General features: G+C 40.7%; 4 protein-coding genes across 9 annotated transcripts; all 4 read right to left on the bottom strand.

Annotated features, from left to right (window-relative positions):
- Window positions 1–22: 22 nt before the first annotated feature.
- hgs (hepatocyte growth factor-regulated tyrosine kinase substrate) lies at window positions 23–12712 on the bottom strand. 6 transcript variants are annotated; one of them, XM_085404135.1, is made up of 20 exons: window positions 12554–12712; window positions 9835–9919; window positions 9584–9659; window positions 9316–9408; window positions 8539–8662; window positions 8220–8272; window positions 8034–8102; window positions 7757–7881; window positions 4698–4812; window positions 4050–4148; window positions 3852–3947; window positions 3673–3711; window positions 3403–3567; window positions 3096–3309; window positions 2830–3002; window positions 2609–2749; window positions 2172–2355; window positions 1890–2026; window positions 1608–1790; window positions 23–1426 (listed from the first exon to the last, which is right to left on the bottom strand). In XM_085404135.1, the coding sequence occupies exons 1-20, from the start codon at window positions 12588–12590 to the stop codon at window positions 1313–1315; spliced, it is 2322 nt and encodes a 773-aa protein (XP_085260261.1). In that variant the 5' UTR covers window positions 12591–12712; the 3' UTR covers window positions 23–1312. The 6 variants fall into 6 exon arrangements, with proteins under 6 accessions (XP_085260261.1, XP_085260264.1, XP_085260263.1 ...); XM_085404138.1 differs by having other exon boundaries at window positions 3096–3306; XM_085404137.1 differs by having other exon boundaries at window positions 4698–4809.
- Window positions 12713–16464: 3752 nt separating this feature from the next.
- cldnk (claudin k) lies at window positions 16465–17403 on the bottom strand. The gene has a single exon (XM_085404134.1). The coding sequence runs from the start codon at window positions 17388–17390 to the stop codon at window positions 16743–16745; it is 648 nt and encodes a 215-aa protein (XP_085260260.1). The 5' UTR covers window positions 17391–17403; the 3' UTR covers window positions 16465–16742.
- A 1710-nt stretch (window positions 17404–19113) lies between these two features.
- Window positions 19114–24310, bottom strand: btr02 (bloodthirsty-related gene family, member 2). Its single transcript, XM_085404132.1, has 7 exons — window positions 24191–24310; window positions 20768–21040; window positions 20596–20673; window positions 20247–20489; window positions 20025–20151; window positions 19904–19930; window positions 19114–19658 (listed from the first exon to the last, which is right to left on the bottom strand). Exons 2-7 carry the CDS (start codon window positions 21035–21037, stop codon window positions 19114–19116), a joined length of 1290 nt encoding a protein of 429 aa, XP_085260258.1. The 5' UTR covers window positions 21038–21040; window positions 24191–24310.
- Window positions 24311–24731: 421 nt separating this feature from the next.
- Window positions 24732–26254, bottom strand: LOC146671777 (GTPase IMAP family member 7). Its single transcript, XM_085404133.1, has one exon. The coding sequence runs from the start codon at window positions 25734–25736 to the stop codon at window positions 24735–24737; it is 1002 nt and encodes a 333-aa protein (XP_085260259.1). The 5' UTR covers window positions 25737–26254; the 3' UTR covers window positions 24732–24734.
- Between the last annotated feature and the right edge of the window lie 23 nt (window positions 26255–26277).

Genomic DNA, 26277 nt, shown 5'->3' with positions numbered 1-26277 from the left:
AAAATACAAGTCGAGGCACGTGGACAGTAAGAACCAGATATTTATTAAATATAATTTTAAAATTACTTCAAAGTCAGATCAGTATGTTGGAATAAAGAAGTTCACAGATGCCAACTGAAGAGTTACAGAAACCACTGATTGGGTGTGTGATACATACATGCAGCACATCATGTTTGCTCTGCAAGCTTTTCTTCACTTCTGGATACTCAAGCAGACTTTTGAAAGAGTGCCCACATGTACTCCCGATGCAGGCATCTGTATATGTGAAAATTACAACTAATAGAATGTAGGCTGGGACTCCTGGAGGAAACTTGCACTTTATTACAGGTTAAATTCATATGCTTCAATTTTGTGATGGCACTTGATGTTCGGCAACACCAGTCGCTTTAACAGAAGGGATGCAAGATGCTATTAGAACTGCTGGACTGCTTTTAGTATGAATATTTTTTTGTTACTAATTGTGGATTTTTAATGATTTAGTTAATTAAGTATAATTGATGAAGACAAAACAACCACCCAGCTAATTTTCTAAACAGTTTCCCGTAACGTGCTAATCCCTGCATCGTCTCTGAAACTATATTAACACACAGTTGAAGCAGCACACAACAAATAAATGCCCCCCCCCCATTAAAAAAAGAAGACTCTAATTTGTAATTATGAGAAGGGATGATATGAAAACTACTGCCTATGCATTAGTGAGATTTTTTCCAGGTGTCTGACTGTGCTGTCACTCTTCAGACATACCAACAGCATCTTAAACAGTGAATACAGATGTTTCTCAGTCACTTCTTAAACTGTTAAAACACGTTGAAATAATTTGCTTCCATTCCAGAAAAGAACTGAAATTTCAACATGCAAATTTGGATTTAGAAAAATGTGAGACAAAGGATGGTTGCATCTTCTTCTCTCTCTCTCTTTTTTTTTTTTTTTTTTTAATCTCCTAAATGGTCATATTTTCTGTAACTTTAATACCACTGACTATTTCTGCTCTTCAGTTATTCATTTAATAAGGAGATACTACATACATATCAGCTGGAAAGGAGGAGGAAGAGGGTGAAGGTTCTTGGTTATGGCGCTTCCCATTGCAGCTTCACCCCTCCTGATTTTTATACTTCAGCGGGGGAGAGGCAAGGAGAGCAACAGTTCTGCAACATCATCACAATATTTCACGTTGCCACAAAAATCACAGCGAGGTGGAAAGTGGGAATTATGTGTGTGTTTCCAGAGGGTATCCTCAGAGTCCAGAGAGGGAAGAAAGAGACCAAACAGGGAGAGGAGCTGTAGTGTGTTAGACCCAGCAGCGTGAGGCCCTTCAGTCGAAGGAGATGAGCTGTGCCTCTGCGCTGCCCGGCACGGCTTGAGGTGCCTGCTGCTGCGGCTGCTGCGGCTGTTGCTGCTGCTGCGGGGGGCCACCAGGGGGAGCAACCTAGCAGCATGAATGCACAAGTAAAAATAGGAAGATTAGCCAGGACTGACATTTAAATAACCTAAATAAAAATACCAAAGATAAAAATAAAGAAAGCTTTCATGCGTTAACTGTGAATGACAGTTGAACCAATTAACTTTTAGTCTGTCAGAAGCTTCAAATACATAAATATACAACTGACCTGCTGATACATGGGCTGCTGGCCTGGCATGTACTGCTGTTGGGGGGGCATATTGGGGTCCTGTCCCGGCAATGCTGAAATCATGTTCTGCATATTGTATGGCTGGTAACCCATATAACCCATACCGTTAGTGGGGGGTGCCTGGGACATGGGGGGCATACTCTGCGCCTGAGAGGCCACATTCTGCACAAAACACAGAGAACAGTGAGATGCATTCATCTTTAAACGTTTTTGTGGCATTTCATGTATTAATCAGAAAATTTAAGTGGAGCTTTGTCAGACCTGGTAACCCTGCGTAGGTGTGGGCTGATAGGTGGAGTAGGGTGGACTAGTTGTGGGTGGAGCCTGACCAGGCGGAGGAGCGGGCTGCCCATTAGTTCCTGGAGGTGGGTACATGTATGCATTAACCATATTGGGATCTGAAAGAAAGGGGGGGAGGAAACACAAAACATTGTAGTGAACGATTAAGATTTTAGATCATATCGCTAATTGTAACACCAGATGACCAAAGTTGGTAGATTTCTTGTCTTTTCAGCTGATCCTTTTTCTTGTGAACCTCCTCACCTGTGGTAGGACCAGGCATAGCCTGGTACTGTGCTGGTGCAGTCTGCCCTGGCTGATTCATATAGATGTTGTGCATAGGTGAACCCTCCACAGAACCAGCGGGGCTGAAAGTGCCTGGGTAGCTGGGCGGAGCACCGGGTTGGTATACCACCCCTCCCGCGACATTGGGGGGCAAAGACTGCATCTACATAACAGCAAATAAAGACAGCATTAAAATTTCACCAAAAGATTACAATGAACTTAAAAAAGTTCAAAAACATAAAAAGTCTCCTGCTGAAATCTAAAAAAATGTTTCATTAGCTGAAATTTATTCTTTAGGTTCATATATTTCTGCTATTATTGAGACATTTGGTTTCTGCAATATCAAGTGAATTTACTGACTAGATTATCCTTGGGTTGAGTTCAGTCTGAGGCCAGATGGAGTATAAAATGTGTACCTGGGCATAGGGAAGAGAGAAAGCAGGCATCTGGGCCCTCATCTGGATGGTGTGCTTCTGCTGCTCCAAACGCATCTGCCTCTCTTTCTCCTGCTCCTGGAGGCGCTGAATGGCCAACTGTCTTTGCATCTCCAGGTACTCCTGCGGTCCAAAGAAATACCTGTGAGCATGGTAATGGCCTATTATATCTGAACTCTCATTGAACAGATTCAGTTCAGTACCTGTTTCTTCTGCCTCATGATCTCCAGTTTTTGTGCCAGCTGGATCTGCCTCTGTCTTTCCGCTTCCTCTGCAGCGCGACGCAGTTTCTCTCTGTGTTCGTCCCGGAGTGCGTTGAGAGCGGCCCGAGCATCACGAACCTGAGCTAGCTTGTCCTGCAGCCCTTCATAATACACTGACAAGACACAGATCATCACAGTTCAGAGCCTGGACACGTGGAGAGAGAAATCTATAAACATGGACACAATTACACAAGGCCAACGCTTACATCGCTTCTCATCTAGCTGGTTGAGGATGTCCAAAAGCTGTGGGTGCATGTTGTTGATGGACTGGAAGAGTGAGAGCACGGCGCTGTCGTTAGTGATGCTTCGCCCACGCATGTGGTTGCTCTTCATGCGGTTCAGGAAGGTGGTGACAGCATTCTGCAGAGCCTTCAGAAACTGCTCATGGTTCTCCTCTGATTCGCCATTCTGGTACTGCTGCTGAAAGAGGGGATGAACAGGGCAAACCATGAGCAGGGGCTCATTTGTGTTTAGCTTGATTTTGGTTTTTTAGAGCTCACAACTTCAGCATACCTCCACTATGTTGACAGGCTGGACAGGGACGTGACTTTCCACGGGCTGACTGATTGCCGGAAGTGGCTCAGCCAATGTCACAGGGGCAGGGGCTGAGGGGGTGGGACTCTTGCGAGCCTCTTCCTGTTTTTTCTCCCAATATGTTCTGTTCAGGTAACGGGCCAGCTGGAATGATGTCATATTTCCTTATTAGCTTTAAAAGCACGGTGTAGCATTTCCATTAATCAGCAATACTGCTAACATTTGAGAAGAGCAATATACCACATGTACCTCAGGATCTACATCTTCAGCTGATGGAGCAGAGGAGTTCTGCAATGTGTTTCATAATAGTCAAAAAAGAATGCATTTTAAAATTTGCTTAACAATAATAAAAATCTTTCAAACATGCTTTTAAAATCATGAAAACATTTTTTGTAGAGTATAAGTGATTTTGCTGGAAACAGCCTTACCACAGGGGAAGTGTAGAGGGTACTGACTGGGGGAGCTGAGGAAGTCACTGGGGTGGGATCGGTTTTGGGATACATCGAGTACGAGTTCTTATGTCTCTGCAATTGAGCATTCAGCTGTGTGTCAGCTTTTATTCTATATACTAGCTGAAAACAAACACATCCATACCCAAAAATGAGCATTTCAGCTTAGCAACCCACCATTCGCTCCTTCTCCTCAGCCTCACTTTGAGAAAGAGCTATGGCCAGCTGCAGCTCCTCCTCCTCCTGCAGGGCAGCCTCATCTCTCTTGGGGGGCATCTGGTGAGAAAGAAGAGCAGGAGAAATATATAGCAGGAGAGTCCAACAGCGAAAGCTTGGCTGCAACTGGATCATCTAAATTACAACAAATCTACAATAGAATAGCTGAAAAAGAAAACACTAAAGGTTTCATAATGACCACAAATAAAGCCCAGACATTCAGCTTGATTGAAATGCTGTAGAATTACATTAAGAGAGCTCTGCCTGCAAATCTCAGTGAACCAAAGCAACACTGTAGGAAAGATTGGGACAAATTTCCTCCACAGCAATATGGGAATTAAAGTCAGCTAGAAAACACTGATTTCAAGTGATTGCTGGTAAAGGTGGTTCTTTAAGCTAATGAATGATGGGGTGTACATGACTATTTATTTCCAGTGTGACAATTTTAGCAACTTTTTCCAAAAAGGCTAGAAAGCTGTCTAAAATGTAAAAAAACAACAACAATATAATAACTCGAAAATCATTTAAGTCCTATATTTAACAGGTAACAAAACAAAAACAAAAAATCTAGAAAGACAGTGATTGATATAAAGAGTTTCAAATTATTACCTGTGACTGCTGGGACAGTGGGCTGGTCAGGTACTCAGGTGGCAGTTCAGCAGAGCCTGAGGAAGGGGCTTTTCCTTCAGCTTTCCTAAGTGGAGGAGAGAGGGAGGGGTGGCTGCTAAGGAAGAGGGATCAGGGAGGACAAATAACCTTGTAAATCAGAGTTTCAAGCATGCTGCTTGAAACAACAGTAGCACTCCAAAGAGAGAACAATACAACAAAACATCATGGGAAACACTTTCAAGTTACTCCCATTTGGATTTCGGATCTCCATCCAAACACACACACTGACAAACAATGCTTCCAAGTATGGTACACACCTTTGTTTTTAGTTTGTCGTTCTTATTCACTAAAGTTCTGTTATTTTTGTGTTTAAGTATTTTTCCCCAGTTAACATACAGAAAGCTGCTACATTAGAGAAACAGTAAACAACAACCCTTATCATCAATACATCTGGCTCATCAGCTCTTTGTTCTGTGTATAAATAACAGGAAACAGTGAAGACGCATATCACGATTTCTTGAAGTCGAAGCTGAAATGTCCTAATGTCTGATTTATTACTTCTAGTTGATTACGTCGATTAAGCATCACGAGGCGGAGGGTGGGTGGTTCCCTATTTTTTTTTTTTTTTTTTACTGGGAGCTGACAACCCTATTAGTTAGGTTGTTTAATATTTCTGCTAAGTACTCTTTAAAATACCAGAATAGGGAGGATCGTGTAGGTTCAGGTTTATTAGATTGATCAGTATTGCTGAACTATGAAATATTTTGGGTGCAGTGTATTTTTTGCATACAGGTATAACAGAATAGCTTTAGTGTTTTGTTTTTTTAAAACGTGAGTATGAACTTATACAAAATGCAGCAAGATATAAAAAAAAACAACAACCTGTTTTATTGATTGAAAAATACACTATATCGGATTCATACCGGTATCGGCAGATATCCAAATTTATGATATCAGTATCGGACATAAAAAAAGTGGCATCGTGCCATCTCTAATTACTTCAACATTATTTATTGTTGTATGTGCGATGATGTTCATACAAATTTTGTCCAGATTGCCCCCCCCCCCCCCAAATTGTGGAAGAGATAGTGAAAATACAGATATATATACACACACATACATATACTATCATCATTATAATAATATTATCATCATCATCATCAGAATGTCTGTTTTCTGCTGCAGGAAAAACGGCCTCAAACCACAACTGTTGATATGCTCACTTTGCTTTGTTGCAGCCGCCACATGCTCTTTTAAAGGATCCCACACACATACTCACTCATTCACTAGCTCACGTGTGTGTACACACATACACATTAGCGCTACCTCAATCAAGAAATATAATACTGTCAGAACTTGTTTTATTGCTACTAATTTAAGAAAGTTTTATAATAAGGAAATAATATTTTAATTTATAAGGCATAAATTAAAATGTTATTTACAACATAAAACAAGGCGTTTTATGTTGTTTGCATAACTTATTTTATAATACAGTATTATTTATTATTTTCTTTTGCACTTAAACATTTTTCTTAAGGAATGCTGTCCAATTCCTGTGTGATGTGGGATTCTAGGTGTTCTTTGCTGCTTTCAATCAGTGAAAGGTATGGAGTGCAGGCATATTCTTCAACTACTGTCTTGCAAAGCCTTCCCTGAAAAAGACGTCATTTGGCTAGGAGCGTATGTTGTTCTAAAAAACGTTCAGTGCCGATAATGCCTTTCCAGATGTGCAGGCTGCCAGGTCCCCAGTACCATCAAGAATGCAACTGACCACTGATAGCAAACCACCTCCTCTTCAGTCCAGAGGATATAATATTCATGTTTTCCAAAAAGAATTTCAAATTTCAATTCATCTGACAACAGAACACTTTTCCACTTTGCTTCAGTCCATTTTAAAAGCCAGCGCTTTTCTTACTTTCTTCTGATGCCAAAAGAAGGAAACTGAACTGCTTTCTGAGCTGTTCATTCTGATAGACATCAGTTAAAAACGTATTAAACAAGCTCTTGTTGACACTGTTTATTAATCATCTCCATTTTATTTTGAGCCTGGTTTTGTATTGCTATTAACTGTATTTTAATTTTCTATCATATTTCATTATAATTATTCTGTTTGCACAGCACTTTGTGACAACATGTCTTGTGAAAAGCCTTATAAACTTTACTTACTTACTAGACAGGCTCACAAACATAGTCTGCATGTTTTCACAATCCATGTATTTCTTTTCTTTTTAGAAAAAAAACTTAACTACTCATGTTGCAGCATACTAAGTACTTCCTGATTTTAGCTTGACACGTCCAGCTAAAATCTTTCTGCATTGTCCTGTGAATTACCAGCTGCGAGTGAGACAATTTAACGACTGCTTGGAGCAGTTGACTACACAGCATGTTTCACCCAGTGTTACCAGCAGTCTTTCAGTATCAGCTGCCAAACATGTGCAAACATGCCTCAGAACACGTTACACAGTCGCAGACATCATTTGCATACGTTTACATAGTTTATTTTTAAAACCGGCATTATCTTCATATATCTACATACCATTTTTTCATTAGAAGTCTTTCCGTGTTTTTCTTTAATGGTATTTGTTCCAACTTCTCAAAACACACTCTCACTCATTAGTACATTTTCATCACTACCCTTAATCAACTTAACGTGCTGCACATCCTTTCCAGCTTTATCTTTTTGTCTAGGTAGTCGATAAAAATTATTTTCTCGTTCCTTAGTGCCCAGCCTCACATACAGCTCACTCTAAGCCTTTTCCACCTCTGCTGTACCCCTAACATCCTAGTACTCTTGTCTACTTTACTCATCTCCCCTACTATCCCACTTTTCTTTTGCTTCCCTCCTCCTTTGAATATTTTCCTGCACTTCCTCATTCCACCACACATCTATTTGCCCTCTTTCCTCTCTCCATAACACATTCTCTGCATTTTACCTCAGCACCACAGCTGCACATATTTAACCTATCATTTTTTACAAGTCATATCACAGCTACATATCATTTTTACCTTGAATTTTTACCCTAATTCTAACATTTTAATCACCACATCTGTGGACTCACTTGTTAAGCAGCTCGAAGCAGGGCTCGCACACACGCACTTCCTTCTCGATCCCAAACTTTGGAATAGTGGAGTACTTAGACGAACACTTGCCGCAGAAAATCTGACCACAGGCTCGACAGTGGTGCTGGGAAAGCACAGGACACAAAATGAGGTTGATTTCCACACATGCGCCGTGAGAAGGTACCGCATACACGCAGACACACACTCACAGCATCAAATGAATGAAGGAAACCATAAAACCTCCAAGTGGCCTAGTTACAAGCAGGCCCGGCCTACCTTTCTTGTCATAACGCCAAACTGGACTCTGCACCGGTGGCACTCCTCAGCGTCAACCCAGTCAGGGGCCTAGATAAACAAAGCAGACATCACATTACTCAACTACTTCTCAATGTAAGGGGCACATGCCACAAAAACATAACTCTCTTCACACATCAGTAAAACAAGAAACACAAAATATCTTACTCTCTCAGCAGCAAACATGGCGTCACTCTCCTTGAACTCGGGGAAAACGTGACCTGCAGACAAACAAAAGCAGAAAATCTTTTTACAACAGCTACAAAAAAAAAAAAATATCACAAAGAGGCAATAACTTCTAGCTGCTGATGTACCTTTTGACAATGAAATTTGAATCAATAAAATCAGTTTTTTATCATTACAAATCATCTGAACTGGTATCACCCAGTTTTAAGTGGCCTGTTAGAAAACATTTTCTGGGTCAGTAAGCTTTCAGAGATCCTTTGGTTTCATTTCAGATGTGAGCACTCGGCTCGTTCAAGCTTACCTTCCACTTTCATGATCTGATAGGTGTCTTGAACCACTTTATATTTGGGTTCATTGCGGAAGGCGTGAGCCCAGGCCTGGATCAGGTAAAGGATCTTGTTTCTGACATTTGGTTCCGTCTGTTTCTGGAAGTCAAGGAATTTACACACAATTAAAGCAAAAAGGTCTACTTTCCCTGTTTCTGAATTCTACTGTCAAATAACACACTGAATTCATCAACACTGTGAGGTGGGAAGTCCCTTGTTTTCATCTGAAAAAAAAAAAAAAAAGACTCCTGTCACACGGCAATGACATCACCAGGAAGTTGAAACCAGCATGAGGTATACAGCCTGTGTCACATGATACAGTTAGGATCCAATCAAATATTGCTAGCTCATGCTGTAATCCAGTCAGCTGAAAGAGTGAGCAGTCATAGGAGAGGGGGAAAGCTTATGAAGCCTCCAGCCAAAATATATAATTGAAGCACTGTAAAGACGCTAAACCTGTTTTTTAAAAAGTTCATTTAGTATCAACTACTTTAATATCAGACCACTGTGTGGCTGCTCACTTTAACATCACTCTAACATGTACACCTTTGGGAATCTGGAGCCTGTGTTTGAATAAAGGTTTGAATAAAGACTAAAACTCTTCATTGATTAAGCCAAAGCAACCACTCCGCCTGACCTCTGCCAACAAATTAAGCTTCACAGTAAGAAGACAACACAGGCCATCTCTGAATGGCATTGAAAAGAGTGTGGTGGGAACTGAGCAGACAGGGAGTAGATAAAATGAATGTCACCTTAAGTAGCTCCTTCAGTTCCTCCATGGTTTGCTTACTCGCCACCTCATCGTGCACCGTCTGGCCACAGTTCTTCACCACTGACTCCAAGACCTGAAGGGTGAGGCTGCATTATTCTCAACAACCCAACGCAAAAGATGCCAAGTCTACTATTGCCCACAGTTAGGTGACAAAGCAAGAGAACACACCAACCAAAGCAAAAATCAAACTATGTTTACAGGCAACAGAGATTTTGTATTTTTGATTGTATACTTTCCACACGTCTTACCTCAAGTGCATAAATCGCCACGTGTGGATTTTTGTCATTCAGCTTCTTTTTAATGGCCCCAATGGCATATTTAGCTCTGCAAGGACAAAAAACACAGATATCGCTTAATGCAGAATCATTGGCATAAATTCAATAAGCAAACTCTCAAGTATGTTTATTTCAAAAACATTGAAGACAATAGTCGAAGCTGTATTAAATCTTCAGCTGCTGGAGGATGTGACTGTAGAGGGGAAGAAGACAGAATCACTCACTGTGTGTCTCCCTGTCGAATGAGATCACAGATCTGCAGGATGGATTCCCAGTCAGTCTCCAGAAGCAGTTGACTGGTGGCTTTATCTGCATGAGTACAGAAAGCTTTAACATGCATGTCTGTCAAATGGCATCTACAACAGCAGCTCCACAAAACTGCACCGGCAGTTACACATGAACAAACGCTTCTTCCACATGCTTTAATCTTTATAGAAACATCTGTACTCCTGCTATTAACGTAGGACTCCAGATCGATCTTTGTATGATATCAAACTATTACCACACAAAAGGTTTGAGGTGTCAAACCTTAATGATATAATAGAGATCTACTTATTTATTATATCATCATCAGCAGGGATAACTAAAAATATTTTATTGCTACAGATGCTTCCGTGAGTTCAGCTGTCAGAAAGAAAATAGCCTTGCATATGATTCAGGTGTGCCAAAGCGCTGCAGTCCTGGGTCTGACATTTGTTATGCCCTGCGGAACTGTGGGGAAAACAGGAAAGCACTGATAGCACGAAGTGATAATCCTGTTTGGCATATGATTGCGATGCATTTAGTAGATGAAACCTGGTCTTGATTTGCATTTCTAAATACAAGTGGAACCTAATCCAACTTTCAGCACAACAAACGACCTGTTTGCAAATCATAAAATAAAAAAAACTGCCCAATTTTTAGGAACCAAATATCATCTTATTACATGTCAAACTGAAGGATGTGTGCTGTGAATTCAGCAATCACCCACACATAATGGTGGTTTAATTGAGTTAAATATATTTAAAAAGATTAAATGTTTTAAATACACATGACATCTGCTATAAAACTGCGAATCTGATCATAGGTTTAGAGGTGTGCATTACTCAGTTCAGACTTTTTTTATTTTTTTATCTGCTTCTATACTTTGAACGTCAGGTAAAATTTATGCTTCAACAACAACAATGATTCTGACTACAGGCAGGGGGTAAACAACTGCAGAGGTGGTGCAGGTGTAGTATCTCTGCATCAAGTTCAAGAAAAAAAAAAGGAGATGAGTGTGCTTTTTAGAAGGGACAAAGACTAGCTTCCGCCCCTGCAAATCAGTAGAACAACTGTGGAAGTGGTCACCAGCTTTAGTGTACATCTCACTGAAAACCCTATCTGGTGTCACAACATTTCCGTCCTGGTTAAGACACCAACACCAACGCTTCCACTTTTTCAGGAGGTTGCAGTACGAGGAACTTGTTAGCTCAGTCTTAAACCTATTCTGCAGATTTGTGGGGAAAGAGTGTCCTGAGGACGGCAGAGAAAACGCCTCTGCTGAGGGCCTCCCCATCACTACAGACATTTACGCCAGCAGATACAGGAAAAGGGCCTCCTCTATCTTGAAAGACCCCACTCACCAAGCACATGCAGTGTTTGTTCCCCTCCCCTCAGGCAGGAGGCCACAGAGTATCAAGAGCAGAACCACCATGCTTTTAGACTGCTTCTGTGTCTACTTCTCCTAGCCAATCGTAACAAAGACACCAATTGTGCATTTGCAATATCCTCCATACCCTTAAAAAATGATTATTCATTCTCTATGACACTGTAAATATGTTTTCTCTTCCTTGTTTCTGTATATTGTTCTCTTGTGTGTTCTCATTGTTGCTGGCGTTAAACAGGGACCTGAGTGCTAAATTTAGTTTCAACTCATGTGAATACACACGTTTGAAATGGAATAAAAACCCTTGAATCCTTGAGAAAAACAAGTTGGGACTGCAACGATAAGTTCGGCAGGAATTATATTTAATGGATTCAAATTCTGAAACCATTTCCATCACTGGTAAGGAGAATCAAACACACGATTTATAACCTATTTGATGGTTTTAATACAAACACTTTGATATTTAGGCCTCAAATATCAAATTATTACTGGTTACATTGGCAGAGTAGGCAAAACTCTCCAGCTGAACTAAAGAGACCTAAAATGTCTGAAAATTGTTTAATAGTAATCAATATGCACAGCTGCGTATTCATTTGACACTTCACAAAATAATTTGACATTTACTGGGTGTATACATTTTTCATCCAGGTTCGCTAGTTAACCTGCTCATCTTTGTAGCCCAAGAAACTTGTTGTTGCATAACTGGAAATTCACTTGGGACTCGTTTTAAACCAAGGTAACTGTTGAAACATGCTATGACAGAGACGCCTTGTTTTCTATGATTAGTCATAGAGTAAAAGCAACTATTAGCCATCTGACGTTAGCGTAGGTCTATACGTGGATCACAAAGTATCCCAGTCGCTAATTATAGACATGTGTCAGCGAACTAATCAACCTGTTGTGGTCTTTAAAAAAAAAAACTCAGGACAACAGAGCGCCTCACGAATACCAGCGTTGTGTTTGTCTGCCTGGTTTCCTTGGATATGGGGTAGTTAATGTGTGAAGTAACAGCTAATCGTATATTACCGTGTATGAAACGCACAGGAACACAACAACAGCTTTGGTTAGCTTAACTAAAAGTAAGGCGATAACACTGGACCAGACTTTGAGTTAAAACTGTTCGCTTCAGCTAACTTCTTAGCATTTCTTGGCCTTCGAACAATAGCAGCGAATTTGTTAGCAGGCTAGGAAAAAAAAGCTAGCTGGCCTGGGAGCCACAGCCCGATCGACTGTCAAAACAATACGCTGGAAAACATCGCACTCTGCCTTATAGTTGCTTATTTTACTCTCAACTTACGCATGTGCTGTTAACTTACCGAGAAGCCTTTCAAATGTGCCTCCACCTTTTCCCATGTTAAAGTCAGAGTCTCAGAGTGGCTGTCGAGATGACTTATTTAATTAGCGGATCCCGATACTTTCACAACGGAGGTTAGCTGTTAGCCACGGAGCACAGCTGTACAGCAGGTACAGCCTCCTCTGACTTCCCACTTCCGTCGCAGAAACAGCGACACGCATGAAATGTCTCCCTCTCGCGGCGAGTATGCGCAATTACGGGTGCATTTTATTATTATTTTTAATTTATTGAATTTATTTATTGATTTATTGATTGATTTATTGTTAAGCGAAACCTTGACATGATGATTGCCGCTTTAGAAATCTAAATAAAAATATGCATTATCAGCAAGTCATTGATGAGATGTGTGGTAGGAGTGACAGATTGGTTTAAGGTGAGGGTGGAATTACAGTAGAGACTGGTTCTGAGGCAATACTGACAGGGCAGCTCATGTTGAGCAGTTTATAGACAAGGCTGACATGATTTAGACACGTGCAGAGGACCGATAGTGGCTATATAAGACAAAGGATACTGAATATGGAGATGCTAGGCAGAGGGAAAAGAGAAGATTCTTCGCTAAAGAAAGCAGCCAAAAGAACAAGAAGAACTAGAAAGTGCATTTTCTGAAGAAACTGCAGTGTGAATGCTTGAATCTGAATGTATGCACTGAAATGAATTAATTGCTGAATTTTGAGTTAAAAATGTTGAATGATAAAAAAAAACAAAACCCGAATTTAACGTGAAAACAAAAGTGCTGAACTGCTAAAAGCTGAAGGTTACACAGAAGAAGAAGTTGGAAAAAAGCTGAAAATGTTTTAATTGTAAATTAGAAAAATCTAAGAAATGAGAAAAGAAACTTTAGAGTCAGAAAACACCTGAATGAATATTAAAAGTTCATATTCTTTGAATCACTGAATGACTAAAATGTGAGCCCTCCACTTGGATCCACACAGTTTTACAGGTTTACATCTCTGAGCTTTTGAAAGACACGGTGTTGGAAAGAGAAGAACGATGGATACGTTTTGAGGGTAAAATGATGGCTGTAGAGCAAACACTGTGGACACAGCAGCAGTTGAAAGAGAAGTGTTTAAGATGAATCTTGGCAGAGTGAGAGAGAGCTCGTTAAGCAGACACGTGTGAGCCTGGTTGCTATAGTGACTGCACCCAAATGCCTCCATACACACGGACACAGACATGCACCTCACTTTTGCTGCTTAAAATGAACAGAAAAGTCAGCCCCAAACAAATCGCTCCCAAATGAAAAGTACAAGTCGTATTGACGAAATTCTTTCACCGTGAGCGACAGCAATGTCTAGTCTACTGAATTCTCAGTTTTCATGACTGTGGAGTATATTATATGGACGTGGTGACAGTGGAAAGACACCATGCTCTTCTGATTTTCAAACGAACCTTCTGAGCCATTTTAACATTAGAGTCTATGGAAGAGTTGGAGGGAGGAGGCTGTGCATTGGTGACATTTATAAAAGAACCATAACACCTAGTACAATAGTAAACACATTGGATGAAAGAGGACAGCGATGGCTACGTTTTGAGGGTAAAATCATACCTGTACAGTAAACGCTGTGGACACAGCAGCAGTTTTAAAAAAGATTTTAAGATTAATTTTTTTGCTCCTCTCACTCTAGCAGTTGAGCTGTCTCACTCTAGCCCCAACATTCCGTCCCATACACACCCATTATAAACTCTGAAACGGGTGAAAAGACATCATGAAACTTAAACTGGAACTGAAGAAAAAGTATAATAGATATTGAAAAGATAAATACAAGTTGGATAGTTGAACGTCTTGTCTTCGTTTTAAAGTTTGAATGGTGGCTCTACGTCAATGTATGTGGAAGTAGATACAGTTTAAAGAAGAGTAAGTTGAATGAGAATTTGAAGCGTCTCTCCATTGAAATACATGGGAAATTTTTGTTGAAAAAAGTTGAATAATTTTAAAAATATAAATGTTAAAAATGAGAAAAATAGAAGCAGTCATGTCCAAAAGAAGAGGAATCTAACGGTGTTTGAATGGTTTTTCTAAGTTGAACGGTTTTGAAGGAGATAGAGTACAAAAAACGTACGGAATAGATAATAAAATAGTTTAAAGATTAGAAGAACAATACTGTGAATGCTTTTCAAGCATTCACACTAATTATGCTCTTTGATAAAACAAATTGAACTTTCATAAGTGTAAAGTGATGTGTATTAGTTGGTGCTCAAGGCACAATAACATCCAAAAATGTAATTAAACACCCATGGCAGTTTTGATTTTCATGATCATCTTTCTGCACTCCAGGACATTTTGACATGCAGTAAATCACTTAAAAGCATGATCAAAATCCTCCAGTTTTATGTAACGGTCTAACACAGACAAACAGTGAGTTATTTCTTGATACCTTCTATCTGAGTAAGAGTTTGCATGTAGGAATCTGACTTTGGCAGCAGGGTGATGATGATGATGTGATGATCACAGCAGCAACATCTTGGGTTCAAATCCACAGGCCAACTGGGGCCTTCCTATGTGGAACTGGTGACCTGTCCAGAGTGCACCTAAGACAGATGGGCTCCAGCCAGCCAGAACTTGAATCGAATAAATGGAGGAACGATGAATAGAATCTGACTTTAAGAAAGTGGTTTTAAATTATGTTAAAACTTGAACATACATATGCGATTATGAAAATATCTTTAGGAAAAACGTTTCTTTTTTCTTCAATTCATTAGGCTACATTTATTTTAAGGTTATGTTGACTTTGGAAACAACCAAATCCCAATATCATTTTTGTTTGTTTGTCTTTATTTCACATTTTCTGCACATGTACCCTTGATTTTTACAGCCTAAGGAAAGAGAAAAGAACTATACCCCACTTCACACATACTACAGCACTCACACCAAAAGACTTCACAGACAATTATCAGTGTTTGTATTTACTCAGGGAACTCTAGAGCTCTAGAAAGCAGATCTGAGATGAACTGGACACACATCAGTGTTGCCCAAAGTCTCAAATGCATCAGTGACGTGTGCAGTTATCGCCTCCTTGTAAATGATACACTCATTAATTCACTTTCATGTAATCAACTTCTGTGTTAACTCTTTGTTACTGTCATTGTTAAGAACTGCATTGACACCATACCTCGAAGCCACTTTGAAGCACTCCATTCATTATTTACAATGTAACTAGTGCACTCGTCTCCCTCTGTTGTCTTCTTTGTAAGCATACAGTAAAATGCCACAGACTTACAGTATTCACATCATTACTCTACCAGCACTGGTAAAGGCCTACTTAGGTCATGTGTGAGTCACTACCTGGCACTTGGAACACTAGTGGCTATTGTTATTGTAGTGCTGTAATGCTCTATAGAGTGGCATTGTGTTGCTCTGTCTTCTGCTGTCACAGACAGAAAGCAAAGGAACTGATAGATTAATGCATGCCCGCACAACTACGATTATATTTACAGTCACCTACAGTGCAATCAATCAGGTTTAAGAACAAGGATAATATCTCATGAATAAAGATGGTGCTTGGAATTGTACTACATGAACACATGCAAAGACAGATAGTGATTCAGGCTCAATCTGGTTTTTGCTTGTTATCATACAGTTATCTGCTGGAGCAATGTGTGATTTTATTAGAAGAAATAGCAGGATCTTTATGAAGTGAAAAAAGGATCATGTATTTTTCTTTGTTCCCGCCGTATAGAGTAACTCAGATAAGGAAAATGAGATGGAAGACAGGACAACACACACACACACACTGAAAAATATGGCACCACATGCTAATGCACACACATCTCCATTGTTCTATTGTTCTTCTTCATTCAGCAGAACCCCTCGTAGTGTTTACATAAATGACTCAAAGGTTTTTCCTTGTAAAACAAGTATTTTGAGGAGCTTTAATATATGTAATGGTACAAATGTAAACACACACCATTTTTCCTCCACAGAGCATACAACGTTTATTGTATTTAACTGGCAGACAGAGAAAGAGTGTTATTGAAGGGTATCAGGTATGACATAATAAAACAAGTTCAGTTTTCAGCCTCCTGTGACGTTTCTCAAGACAACAAAAGAAAAGTGACACTTAATAAAAAATAATTACATGAATCAATGTCAAGAGGAGAAAAGACAGGTTTGACATCATTCGGGGTGGATTTGTGGAAGGCCTTCAGACATTTTAGACATAACCTTTGACTTGTGTGGCAGGTGCCCTGCGTGGACTGCTCTCTCCACTGCTGAAAGTGGGAGAGCCTGGGATTCCGGGAGGACTTGACCCCGCATAGAGCAGTGACCCCCCAATTAGAAGCAAGGCTGATGCCCCCCAGCCGATGTAAAGGGCAGGGCCGAGCTCACGCTTGTGTGGAGCTGCCACATGTGGATCATAGAAATCCCTGATGATGGAGTGGGCAGTCCAGCAGACGGGCACAAGGTAAAGAAACCCCGCGATGGCAAAAAGGGAGCCAGAAATGCGAGCAATGCGGGCTTTAAGGCTGTTTACGCCGATGCATTTAGTGCACTTGACTCCTAGGACCCCCAGAGCCAGAGCCAGGCCACAGAGCAGGATGGACAACACAGTGAGGCCGCGGGCGGCCTGCATGTCGCTGGGCAGAGCCAGCAAGCTATCGTACACCTTACACTGGATCTCACCTGTGCTCTGCACTATGCAATTCATCCAAAGGCCTTCCCAAATGATCTGAGCTGTCACTATGTTGTTACCGATGAAGGCGGTGACCCGCCACAGGGGGATGGCACAAACTATTAACCCACCCACCCAGCCCACGATGGAAAGGATCAGACCCAGCAACTGCATGCCCGTGGTAGCCATGGCGAAAGACAGATGGACTTGTCTCTGATATATTAGTCTCTGCACAGGCCAAACTTATAGTCCCACAAAGAAATGTGACAGTCTATATTGCTCGAAATGCCGTGGTCCACTTCGCCGTCTGTGGATGATGGGGTCGATGAGGTCAGTTTGATGTGGATTGATATCCTAAAATTAACAAAACATAAAATAGTCGCACCAGCCGGGTTATTCTCTTAGTAATCAAACAAGCAGTGCAAGAAAACGCTCAGAGACACACTGGATATTACATCACATGCTGTTGTTATTTACCACAACAACCACTAGCATAACATTAGTAAAGTATGAAAAGACTATTGGAGCATATAGTTATCATAAATATTTGGAATCAGGCTGGGAGGCCTGTTGGATTCCAGTAAGAACTGCAGAGAATAGCTTTCTTTGACATGACTGTGGGTGTCGAGCTACGCCTTGCCGGGTGGTGGATTATCTCAGAAAAACATGAGGAGACTCGGAACACAAGCAGCTTTCATGAAAGCCTGTAGAGTGGGCCAGGAGAACCTGTGTCTTCTGTTTGTTACAGCTACAATTTTACTAATACTGTTTATACGATCCATTCATAACAAGATCGATACATATGCAGCAGGACATTGAGGACCAATGGGATGCATTTTACTATTTAGTTCAGTTATTTAGTTTGAGTTTTGACTCCAGTAAAACTAATTCTTAAAGATTATTGTGATGTTTGGTGCAGATGACAGTGGATAAACCATATTAAAATAACAGAGGGCCCTGGAATATTCCCAGATCTCATTACTAAAATGTCCATTTCATTCCTAGGAAGTTTTGCAGATAACACAATGGAAGAAAAGCCACTTCCAGTACATACATGTGTTGGAAACTAACAAACTAACAAAGCACATAGCATTAATTTGCTCTTAAGCCATAGTGAAGACATTTCTGACATTTGGAAATGTCCAAACAATATTAATGAAATGGTTATTATGAGGAATATTTACCTGAAATAGAGGTCGCTGAACTTTCACTGCTCCTCCCGGAGATGATTCACAGTTTACGGTTTGCCTGAAGCTCCGTAGGTTTTGTAGTTGAGCTGTGAATGCCTGAAGTTGTGAATGACAGCCCTGAGAATTCAGTTCAGTCAACAGGAAGGCCAGAGAGCAGGGGAGGCTCTCTGTCTCTCAGCTCCAACACCCAGGACAGGACTGGAGATGGGGCTGCCCTGCGAGATGCCAGTGTGTCTGTGTGGCGGTGGGCTGAAGCACGCACTTCTGTGCACGACTGTGTCGGTGTGTGAATGCGTGAATGTGTTTGAGTGTGTCTCCCAGTGCCTGGTGTACGGGCACAATGCCCTGCTGTTTTACTGTGCCCTCCCCCCCGCTTTCCCTGCTTCTCGTCAACCTCTGTCCCAACCCTGCAGCCCCGCGCATCCATCCAACTCAGCAATCCTCTTTTTTCTACTTTCACTCACTTGTTCATTTATGACAGCCATCTATTATTTACTGCCACACTTTTTTCTTTTTTCAGTCTGTTTATGCGTTTCATTGAAGTTTTCAAGTGTACTGACGTAGTCCTTTTGCACCATCTTGTTCAGTAGCCTGCTCTGACAGGGAAAATGTGGCTCATTGTTCAATAGCTTTGTAAATAAATAAACACATTAATCACGCTAGATAAATATTAAGGAGATAACAAGAACCAACAAGTAACTCTTTTTAAACTGGAATGAGGTTTAGATGTTGCAAAAACTTGAGCAGATGACTAGAGGAGCTGCATTTCTGCCTCCATGCATGCGACCAGGACTGAAGAATGGATGGAGCCGATCTGTGAACTTATCCGTGAAGGTCTGAATGTGGACTCCAGAGTCTGCGCAGTAGAAGGACACACGACCTTCGTTGTAATCCAGAAACACTCCAAACTTCTTGGGTCGTTGGTCTAGAGCCAACTGGGTGACAGGAGAGGTGTTTGCAATGTACTGGCCTCCAGCTTTCAGGCTTAAGGTCCAGAAACCATTTGCAGGGCACACTGTGAACTTGCCTTTCCTGTTTACGGACTGTCTGGCAACACCTAGGGTCCATTCTATCTTCTCCCCAACCTCCACTTCCCAGTAGCACCTCCCGCCAGCGAAGCTTTCTTTGGCCAGAACATTTCCCACTCTGTCAAACCTCTTGGGGTTCTCCGGTACTTCCTGAAGCTTATCCGTGTGCCTCACCTGCTTTCTGTCATCTGAGACCCAAAGGAAAGGGTTTGCTGTTTTAGCACTTAGGTTAACATCCACTAAAAAGAAAAAAGAGCAAAGAAAGGAGAAAGGAGAAAAAGAGCAAAAAGTCAAGAATTAGTCAAACAGTGCTCATTCATTTTCAGCTATTCACAACAGCTGAAAATTCATGCAGTTAAATTTTGAACTCAAAATGAAGCTGAATTATGGTTATATTTTTGATATTATCCACAAAAATAATCTTCAATCCCTAATCATTTTTGTAAAGTTGATAAAATGTATTTCTGCACAGCGAGAACCTTACCTGAGTATTTCTCGATTCTCTTAAGTTCTAAAAATGAACAACAGGGGAAAAAAAAGAATGTCAATGAATTTATCTTTTAAGATTGATATGATGCACGCAAGATTAAAACAGCACCACCCACCAGCTTTGGAGAGTCTGTTGACTTCTAACTTTATTTGTTCCAACACGTCTGACAGTGCTCTTCTGGTGACTCCAATACAAGGATCAGTTTCTATGGTAACCTTGGACCAGTCCTTCATCTCACAGGGCTAAATAGCATTCGCAGTGTTGGAAAGATTTTACAATTATGCTTCAAATCACATCATCATCATCATGCATTTGGCAGTAGATGGAGATAACTTACCTTGGCAGGTCGCTTCAAGTCGTCACTCTGATCACCAGAGATCTGAGGGTCCGGTTCTTTGGTCTCCTTCCTCAGCTCCTCAATCTCCTGTTCGATCTCTTTGACCAGTGTTTCTACCTTGCTCTCCTCTTCTCTCTGCCTCTCCTCAATTGCAGCAACAACAGCTTTATGGCTCTTCTCCATAGCATTTACAAGTGCAGAGAAGATCTTCTGACTCTCTCGCACCTCTCTGAGGTAAGAGTTCTGATTGGACAGCAACATCATTTAATGATGTACAGATCAAAGGAAAATAAAGAAAAAATATAAATTATGTTATACATGTTTAAATTTTATAGATATTTCCACTCACCTTTTGTAGCCCGAGAGAGTATTTCAGTCTTTCTATCTTCTGCACCCTTTCCTGAATCATTTGGTTAACATCTATAACCTGTGAATGTGCAAACGATTTGCATCAGCACACAAAAATACACTAGATTTATTAGATTAGATTACCTGTTATTAGATAACAGACAAAAGAGTACCGTTTCCTCATCTGGTGGTTTCTGTGGTCGAGACTTCCTGTAGTTTTCAGATATGTCTGCCAGTATGTGGTTGACACTGAGATCTGGCTTGTCTGTGAACAGTCTCCTGCAGTGAGGGCAGTATTTCAACTGATGTCGTGTCCAGTATTTGGACAGGCAGGACAAGCAAAAGCTGTGTCCACATGGTATGGTTACGGGGCTGGTGAAGATGTCCCTACACAGAAAGCACAAGAAGTGCTTTTCAGGGAGCAAGCAGATGGTAGAGGCCATGATCTGAAAAAGAAATTATGTCAGAAAAAGTAAGAAACAGAGCTTTTTCCTGCTGTGCATATCGAAGTCTTTTAAGGGAGTGTTGTGTTTGAATAGTAAAGCAAAGACTAAACCAAAAGTGATACCTAAGAGTAAGTGAGAAGTGCCAACAGAAGTCGTTTGATAAACAAATGCAATGAAACCATCTTGTTAACAGTCCAAACTTAAAAGTACTATAAAGTACTATAAAGTAGATTTGTGTTTTTAACACATAATTGTGTAAATGCTCAATCCTGCATCCAGGATTTTACTTGCGCACTATGACGGTACACAAGTATCAAAAGTACTAGTCACTGTTACTCATATTACAAGATGCTTATCGTATGTTTTATGAATTTTCAAGTGTATTAGTCATACATTGATTGGCCACTTTGTTAGGTGAGTCCGTTTAATTGCTCGTTAACATAAATATCTAATCTGCCAATCACATAGCAGCAACTCGTACATTTAGGCATGTAGAAATAGTCAGAATGATGTGAAGTTGAAACTGAGCATAAGAATGGGGAAGAACGTAATTTAAATGACATTCGATGTAGCATAGTACTTGGCAGAGAATCACCCTGGGCTACTGGGGTTTTCCTGCACAACCATCTCTAGGCTTTACAGAGAATGGTCTGAAAAAGAGATTGTATCCAGTGAGAGGTCAGAGGAGAATGACCAGACTGCTTCAAGGAAGGCAACAATAACTCAAATTAGGGCTGGGCCATATTATACCGTTCACGGTAATACCGGTATAATGTTAGGCAACGATAGGAAAATGAAATATCGCGATAGAATGGGAGTAAAACGCGCATGCGCAGTGCCTTTGTTTTCATACGCACATGGCCGATTGTTGAATGAAACAGATGAACCAGAATTGGTTTGTAAAAATGGTGCAACTTCCGTGATGTGGAACTGGTTTGGTGTTTGTCCGTCAGATACACAACAAAGCACATTTTTTGCAGAACATGCAAGCGGCCGTTGTTATTGTCGTATTTGTCGGACTAAGATGCTCTTAAATCTGGGAGTAATCTGGGTCCTAAACTCCGTATACTTCAGGTCAAACAACACTGCAGCATCACTTAGAGTTAAAAACTGTCTAAATTCTTTCATCTTTAATAAAACGATCAGCATTGCTGCTTTACCAGGTGTAACTATAAAGTTTAACTTCCAGGCATCCATGAAAACAAAAGTAATTACATTTAACGGAGTTAGAAGTTAGCAGGAAGCTAGCGGAAGTTAGCTCGCTAGTTTCGCTAGTTACCTAAGCACGATATTGCATGTTCTGACTGAGAGATTTCTGAAAAAAAATCAAACGTACAGCTCTGCTATCACTTCCAACATAAATGAAGACAGGAAACTAAACAGCAGTGACGTTTGTAGGGTTACTGAAGTTGGGCTAGCTGGTATATAATGATGTGCTACGTGATCGCTAGCGACACAGCTATGTTAGCATAACATAAACAGTGAAGCTGGAGGACGAACACTAACACTTTTCCACTTATAAAAGTTAACGTGAAGGTTCTTCATGGTTAGAAACAAATGCAATCGCATGGCAGGATGCTGTAAACGGACCAAACTTCAGTCAGGAGAACAACTGAGATAATCCATCCACAATACGAGGTTAGTCATTAATATACTGCAACAACATGGGAATAGAGCAGCTGCCAGAGAATTCAACATTAATGAATCAATGGTACAGAAGTGGAGGAAGCAAGAAGAATGAGTTTAATAAAGTTTGATTTATCTGACTGCTTTGTTTCGCTTAATGTGCCTTATAATCCCGTGCACCTTATGGTCCGAAAAATGCGTACTGCACACTGCAGTTTAATGTTGCAAAGCACCTCTTTTTAACTTCAGTGGATATTATACATGGTTATGCTCAGGATATGTCAGCCCATTTCTACTGGAAATGCCTTTTGGTTAAACTTTCAGCAAGGAATTTGCATTTGCACTGTTACATTTTTATAAAGCTTTAATGTACATAAAAACCAGCTTCTTGTTTAAGTGAAAATAAATGGAAGGTTGTCTTTTTGCGCTAGTAATGTTGTGGAGTTGTATTTTGTCTCGCATCAATTATATCGTCGGTTATATCGTTATCGCAAATTTTCAAATATATATCGTGATAAATATTTTTGGCCATATCGCCCTGCTCTAACTCAAATAACTACTTTTTACAGCCAAAGTATGCAAAAGAGCATCTCCTTGAAGCAGATGGGCTTCAGTAGCAGAAGACCACACCAGGTGCCACTTCTGTAAACCATGAACAGGAAACGGAGGCTACAGTTTGCACAGGATCACCAACATTAGACAATAAAAGACTGGACAAATGACTCTCAGTTTCACTTTGCTGCCATGTTCAGATGTTAGAATCAGAATTTGGAGTAAACAAAAGCATGGATCCGCACTCCCTTGCATCAACAGTTCAGGTTGGTGGTGTTGGTGCAATGACCTGTGGGATATTTTCTAATCACACTTCAGACACCTTAGTACCACCACAACCCAAGATTTTAGACACAGATACTTAAGGTTTGACTTTAAAATCCATGCTTATTAAACAACAGTAAAAATTCAGGATTCAGCTCACATTTCGCGTGAGAGAAGGCGGATTTACTCATGGCAGAAATATTTTCACTGGAATTCAGGGCGTCATGTTTTAACATTGTGTTCTCATACAGAATGGATTACTCTCATTCTACACAGACTAAAGAGGCAGAAACAACTGGACATGATTATACTTTAATGCCCTGCTGTTGAACTTTACCCCGTTATCTCTTTCTATCTCTGCGTGTTTTGATTGCCACTGTCACAGCCAGTGTGAGCACCAGCAGATAGATAACAAACAGAGGCAGCAAAATATGCAGTCAAACTGGTATTTGCCAAATAGTTTTCTTGTGTCATGAGGAAGCTACTACTCAAAACAAAAATGAACTCACTAAATTCTCAAGATCGTTTTAATGTAATGTGCAATCCTCAGTTCAGACTCCCTTGTACTCCCTTGTAACATAGGAAACAGTTTACGATTATGCAACATGGCCATAAAAGATTGAGAGGACTAACATGAAATCAGCACACAGGTAACTTTGTGAAAACAGACACGTTTGTTAAAAAGTATTAAAGGAAATGTGATCTTACCTTTACTTAGTCGATCTTTTCTGGGTAGGAGCGGTGTCTGTATGGCTTGTACTTGTTAATTTAGTTAATAATACACAGAAACTTCACTGGTTCACACTGAACAGGTGTACTGAGGTATGTGGATTGTCTAGGAAAGTGGCAGCGCTTTAGACAATGGCGTGTTCAGCTAAGACTCCGCCCTACATGTTATTTGAGTTGCACTTCAACTAATCCACAGCAAGGCACCAGGAAGAGGTGGAGGTTGAATAAAATATAAAGTGTTCACACAAATCTGCTATAAATGTGCTAAAATCACAGCTTCATTTATTTATAATAGGCCTATTTATAGTTTAAACTGGTTGTCACAGTTTGAATTGATGCCACTGGAAACCTTTCAAGTTTTCTGTCGAAATAGTCTCGTACTACACGTATGTTCTTGAGATGAAAGAGGGCTTAAGACGGCTATCTAGTTTGTTATCAAGTAAGTCAGAAAGCTACCTAACCAGAAGTTGGATACAAAGAGTAAGTTTTTTATTTTCATCAGGTCATCAGTCAGTTCCCTTTGTCATGTACGAGGAGCTGCAAAGAAGCGGTTAATAAAGATTGAGTTGAAGTTCAGTCTGGCAGTCGGGGCCATTCTGTTGTCCATATGCTTTATTGCCACCTGTGCTGTTCCCCCTGCTGATCCACCCACTGCACCACCTATGATCCCATAGAGAACCATCCCTCCTGGGCCCTCTATAGACCCGGCCAGCGCACCCATCACAGCCCCCACAACAAAACCCGTCCCCAGGCCTCTGACTAGGGACGTCCTGAGCCAGCTGTTGTCGATCTCCGCTTGAGCTCTAATCTCTGCGCCAATATTAGCCGTATAGGCATCCTTCTGGAAGTACAGCTCCTCTTCCATGTATTGCTTTTCCATCTCAGCCCATGCCTTCTCTATCTCTGCTGCTCGCTGCTTCCTAAGCTTATTCTCCTCCTTCTTTACACAGTCCTCTGCCTTCTGGAAAGTTCTGCTGGAGAAGTAGCCTCCTCCTAACGAGGCAACCATCAGCTCTATATTCTTCAACAGCTCTCTGTCCTGACTTCGATCTCTCCAGTTCTTGTTGAAAAGGTGAAAGCGTCCACCGTACTTCTCGATGAGTTCTCGCAGATGCCAATCTGTCTTCTTCACCCTATCTTCCAAGGCAGCTCTATTCTGATTTCCTTCATAGGCCAGGAGGACCATGGCGTGTCTCAGACAGTGTCTTCCAAAGCGTTCCCTCATCAGTCTGGAGGTTCTCACATCATTGGGGGAGATTTTCTCCATGTCAAAGGCAACAAGAAATGCATGGGGACCAGGTATACATAAGCACTTGGACCTCCTTAGCTCCATCTTCCTCTTAGGTTTAGATATATCCTTATCATAGATGTTTGGTCCATTGATCACTGCCACTCGTCTACCAGCCAGCTCACCGTTGTTCTTTATGCTGCCAGAAAGGCTGGTGACATCCTTAGAAAACACCTGTCTCCCAAGTATGGAATTGGTTAGTAGGAACTGAGAAGGTCCACTGCTACCAACCACCATGAGCCTTAATTCTATGGCACCACCTTTAAAAATGAAAAAAAAAACCAGAAATTCAATTGGGATCAGATTGATAAAGATATATTTTTTAAGTGTGTAATAAACTCAGAAAACAATAAAAAAAAATGTCAAAAGAAGCTACAATATCAGCAATTAACATCATTAACACCATATTGTTTGTGTTTGTCTTATTTTATACTTTTTCTGATATCAATGCAATGCAAAGCATGTTTGAAAAGGGCTGTGTGTGCATGTGTCTGGTTCATCCTACTTTCTGAACATAACTTATGGTACATGTGTGCAGTAAAATCTAACAGTAAGTAGGGTAGTTTGATTTTTATTGTTAAAGTTAAACCCAAGGTTCAACTCCTCCTTCTCCACCTTTAGGTATTTTCCCACAGTCCCTGCCTGACATGCAACTTGAGAATATTCCCCTTTGTGCCTTTGTGCCTAGAGCAAAGAGAAACCACATCAAATCCTTTCTTTGTCATGTTTTCATGGTTAATGGAAAGCCTACCTTTCTTCCTTGTATCCATTTGGCAGC

The sequence above is a fragment of the Rhamphochromis longiceps genome, linkage group LG4 (assembly GCF_057381845.1).
Source record: "Rhamphochromis longiceps isolate RC_006_pf linkage group LG4, R_longiceps_female_GT1.1, whole genome shotgun sequence".
Taxonomy (NCBI): Eukaryota; Metazoa; Chordata; class Actinopteri; order Cichliformes; family Cichlidae; genus Rhamphochromis; species Rhamphochromis longiceps.
The sequence above is the reverse complement of the archived record's forward strand: the minus strand, read 5'-3'. Positions and strand labels throughout refer to the sequence as shown.

Coding starts and splice junctions, on each gene's coding strand:
- hgs (XM_085404135.1), bottom strand. CDS start 12,590: ATGGGAAAAGGTGGAGGCACATTTGAAAGGCTTCTCG. Junction 9,920..12,553: donor CACATTTGAAAGGCTTCTCG/GTAAGTTAACAG, acceptor GTACTCATGCAG/ATAAAGCCACCAGTCAACTG. Junction 2,356..2,608: donor TCTCTCTTCCCTATGCCCAG/GTACACATTTTA, acceptor GCTGTTATGTAG/ATGCAGTCTTTGCCCCCCAA.
- btr02 (XM_085404132.1), bottom strand. CDS start 21,037: ATGGCCTCTACCATCTGCTTGCTCCCTGAAAAGCACTTCTTGTGCTTT. Junction 20,674..20,767: donor AACCACCAGATGAGGAAACG/GTACTCTTTTGT, acceptor GCACATTCACAG/GTTATAGATGTTAACCAAAT. Junction 19,659..19,903: donor GAGAATCGAGAAATACTCAG/GTAAGGTTCTCG, acceptor TTTTCTTTTTAG/TGGATGTTAACCTAAGTGCT.
- LOC146671777 (XM_085404133.1), bottom strand. CDS start 25,736: ATGGTGGTTGGTAGCAGTGGACCTTCTCAGTTCCTACTAACCAATTCC.
- cldnk (XM_085404134.1), bottom strand. CDS start 17,390: ATGGCTACCACGGGCATGCAGTTGCTGGGTCTGATCCTTTCCATCGTG.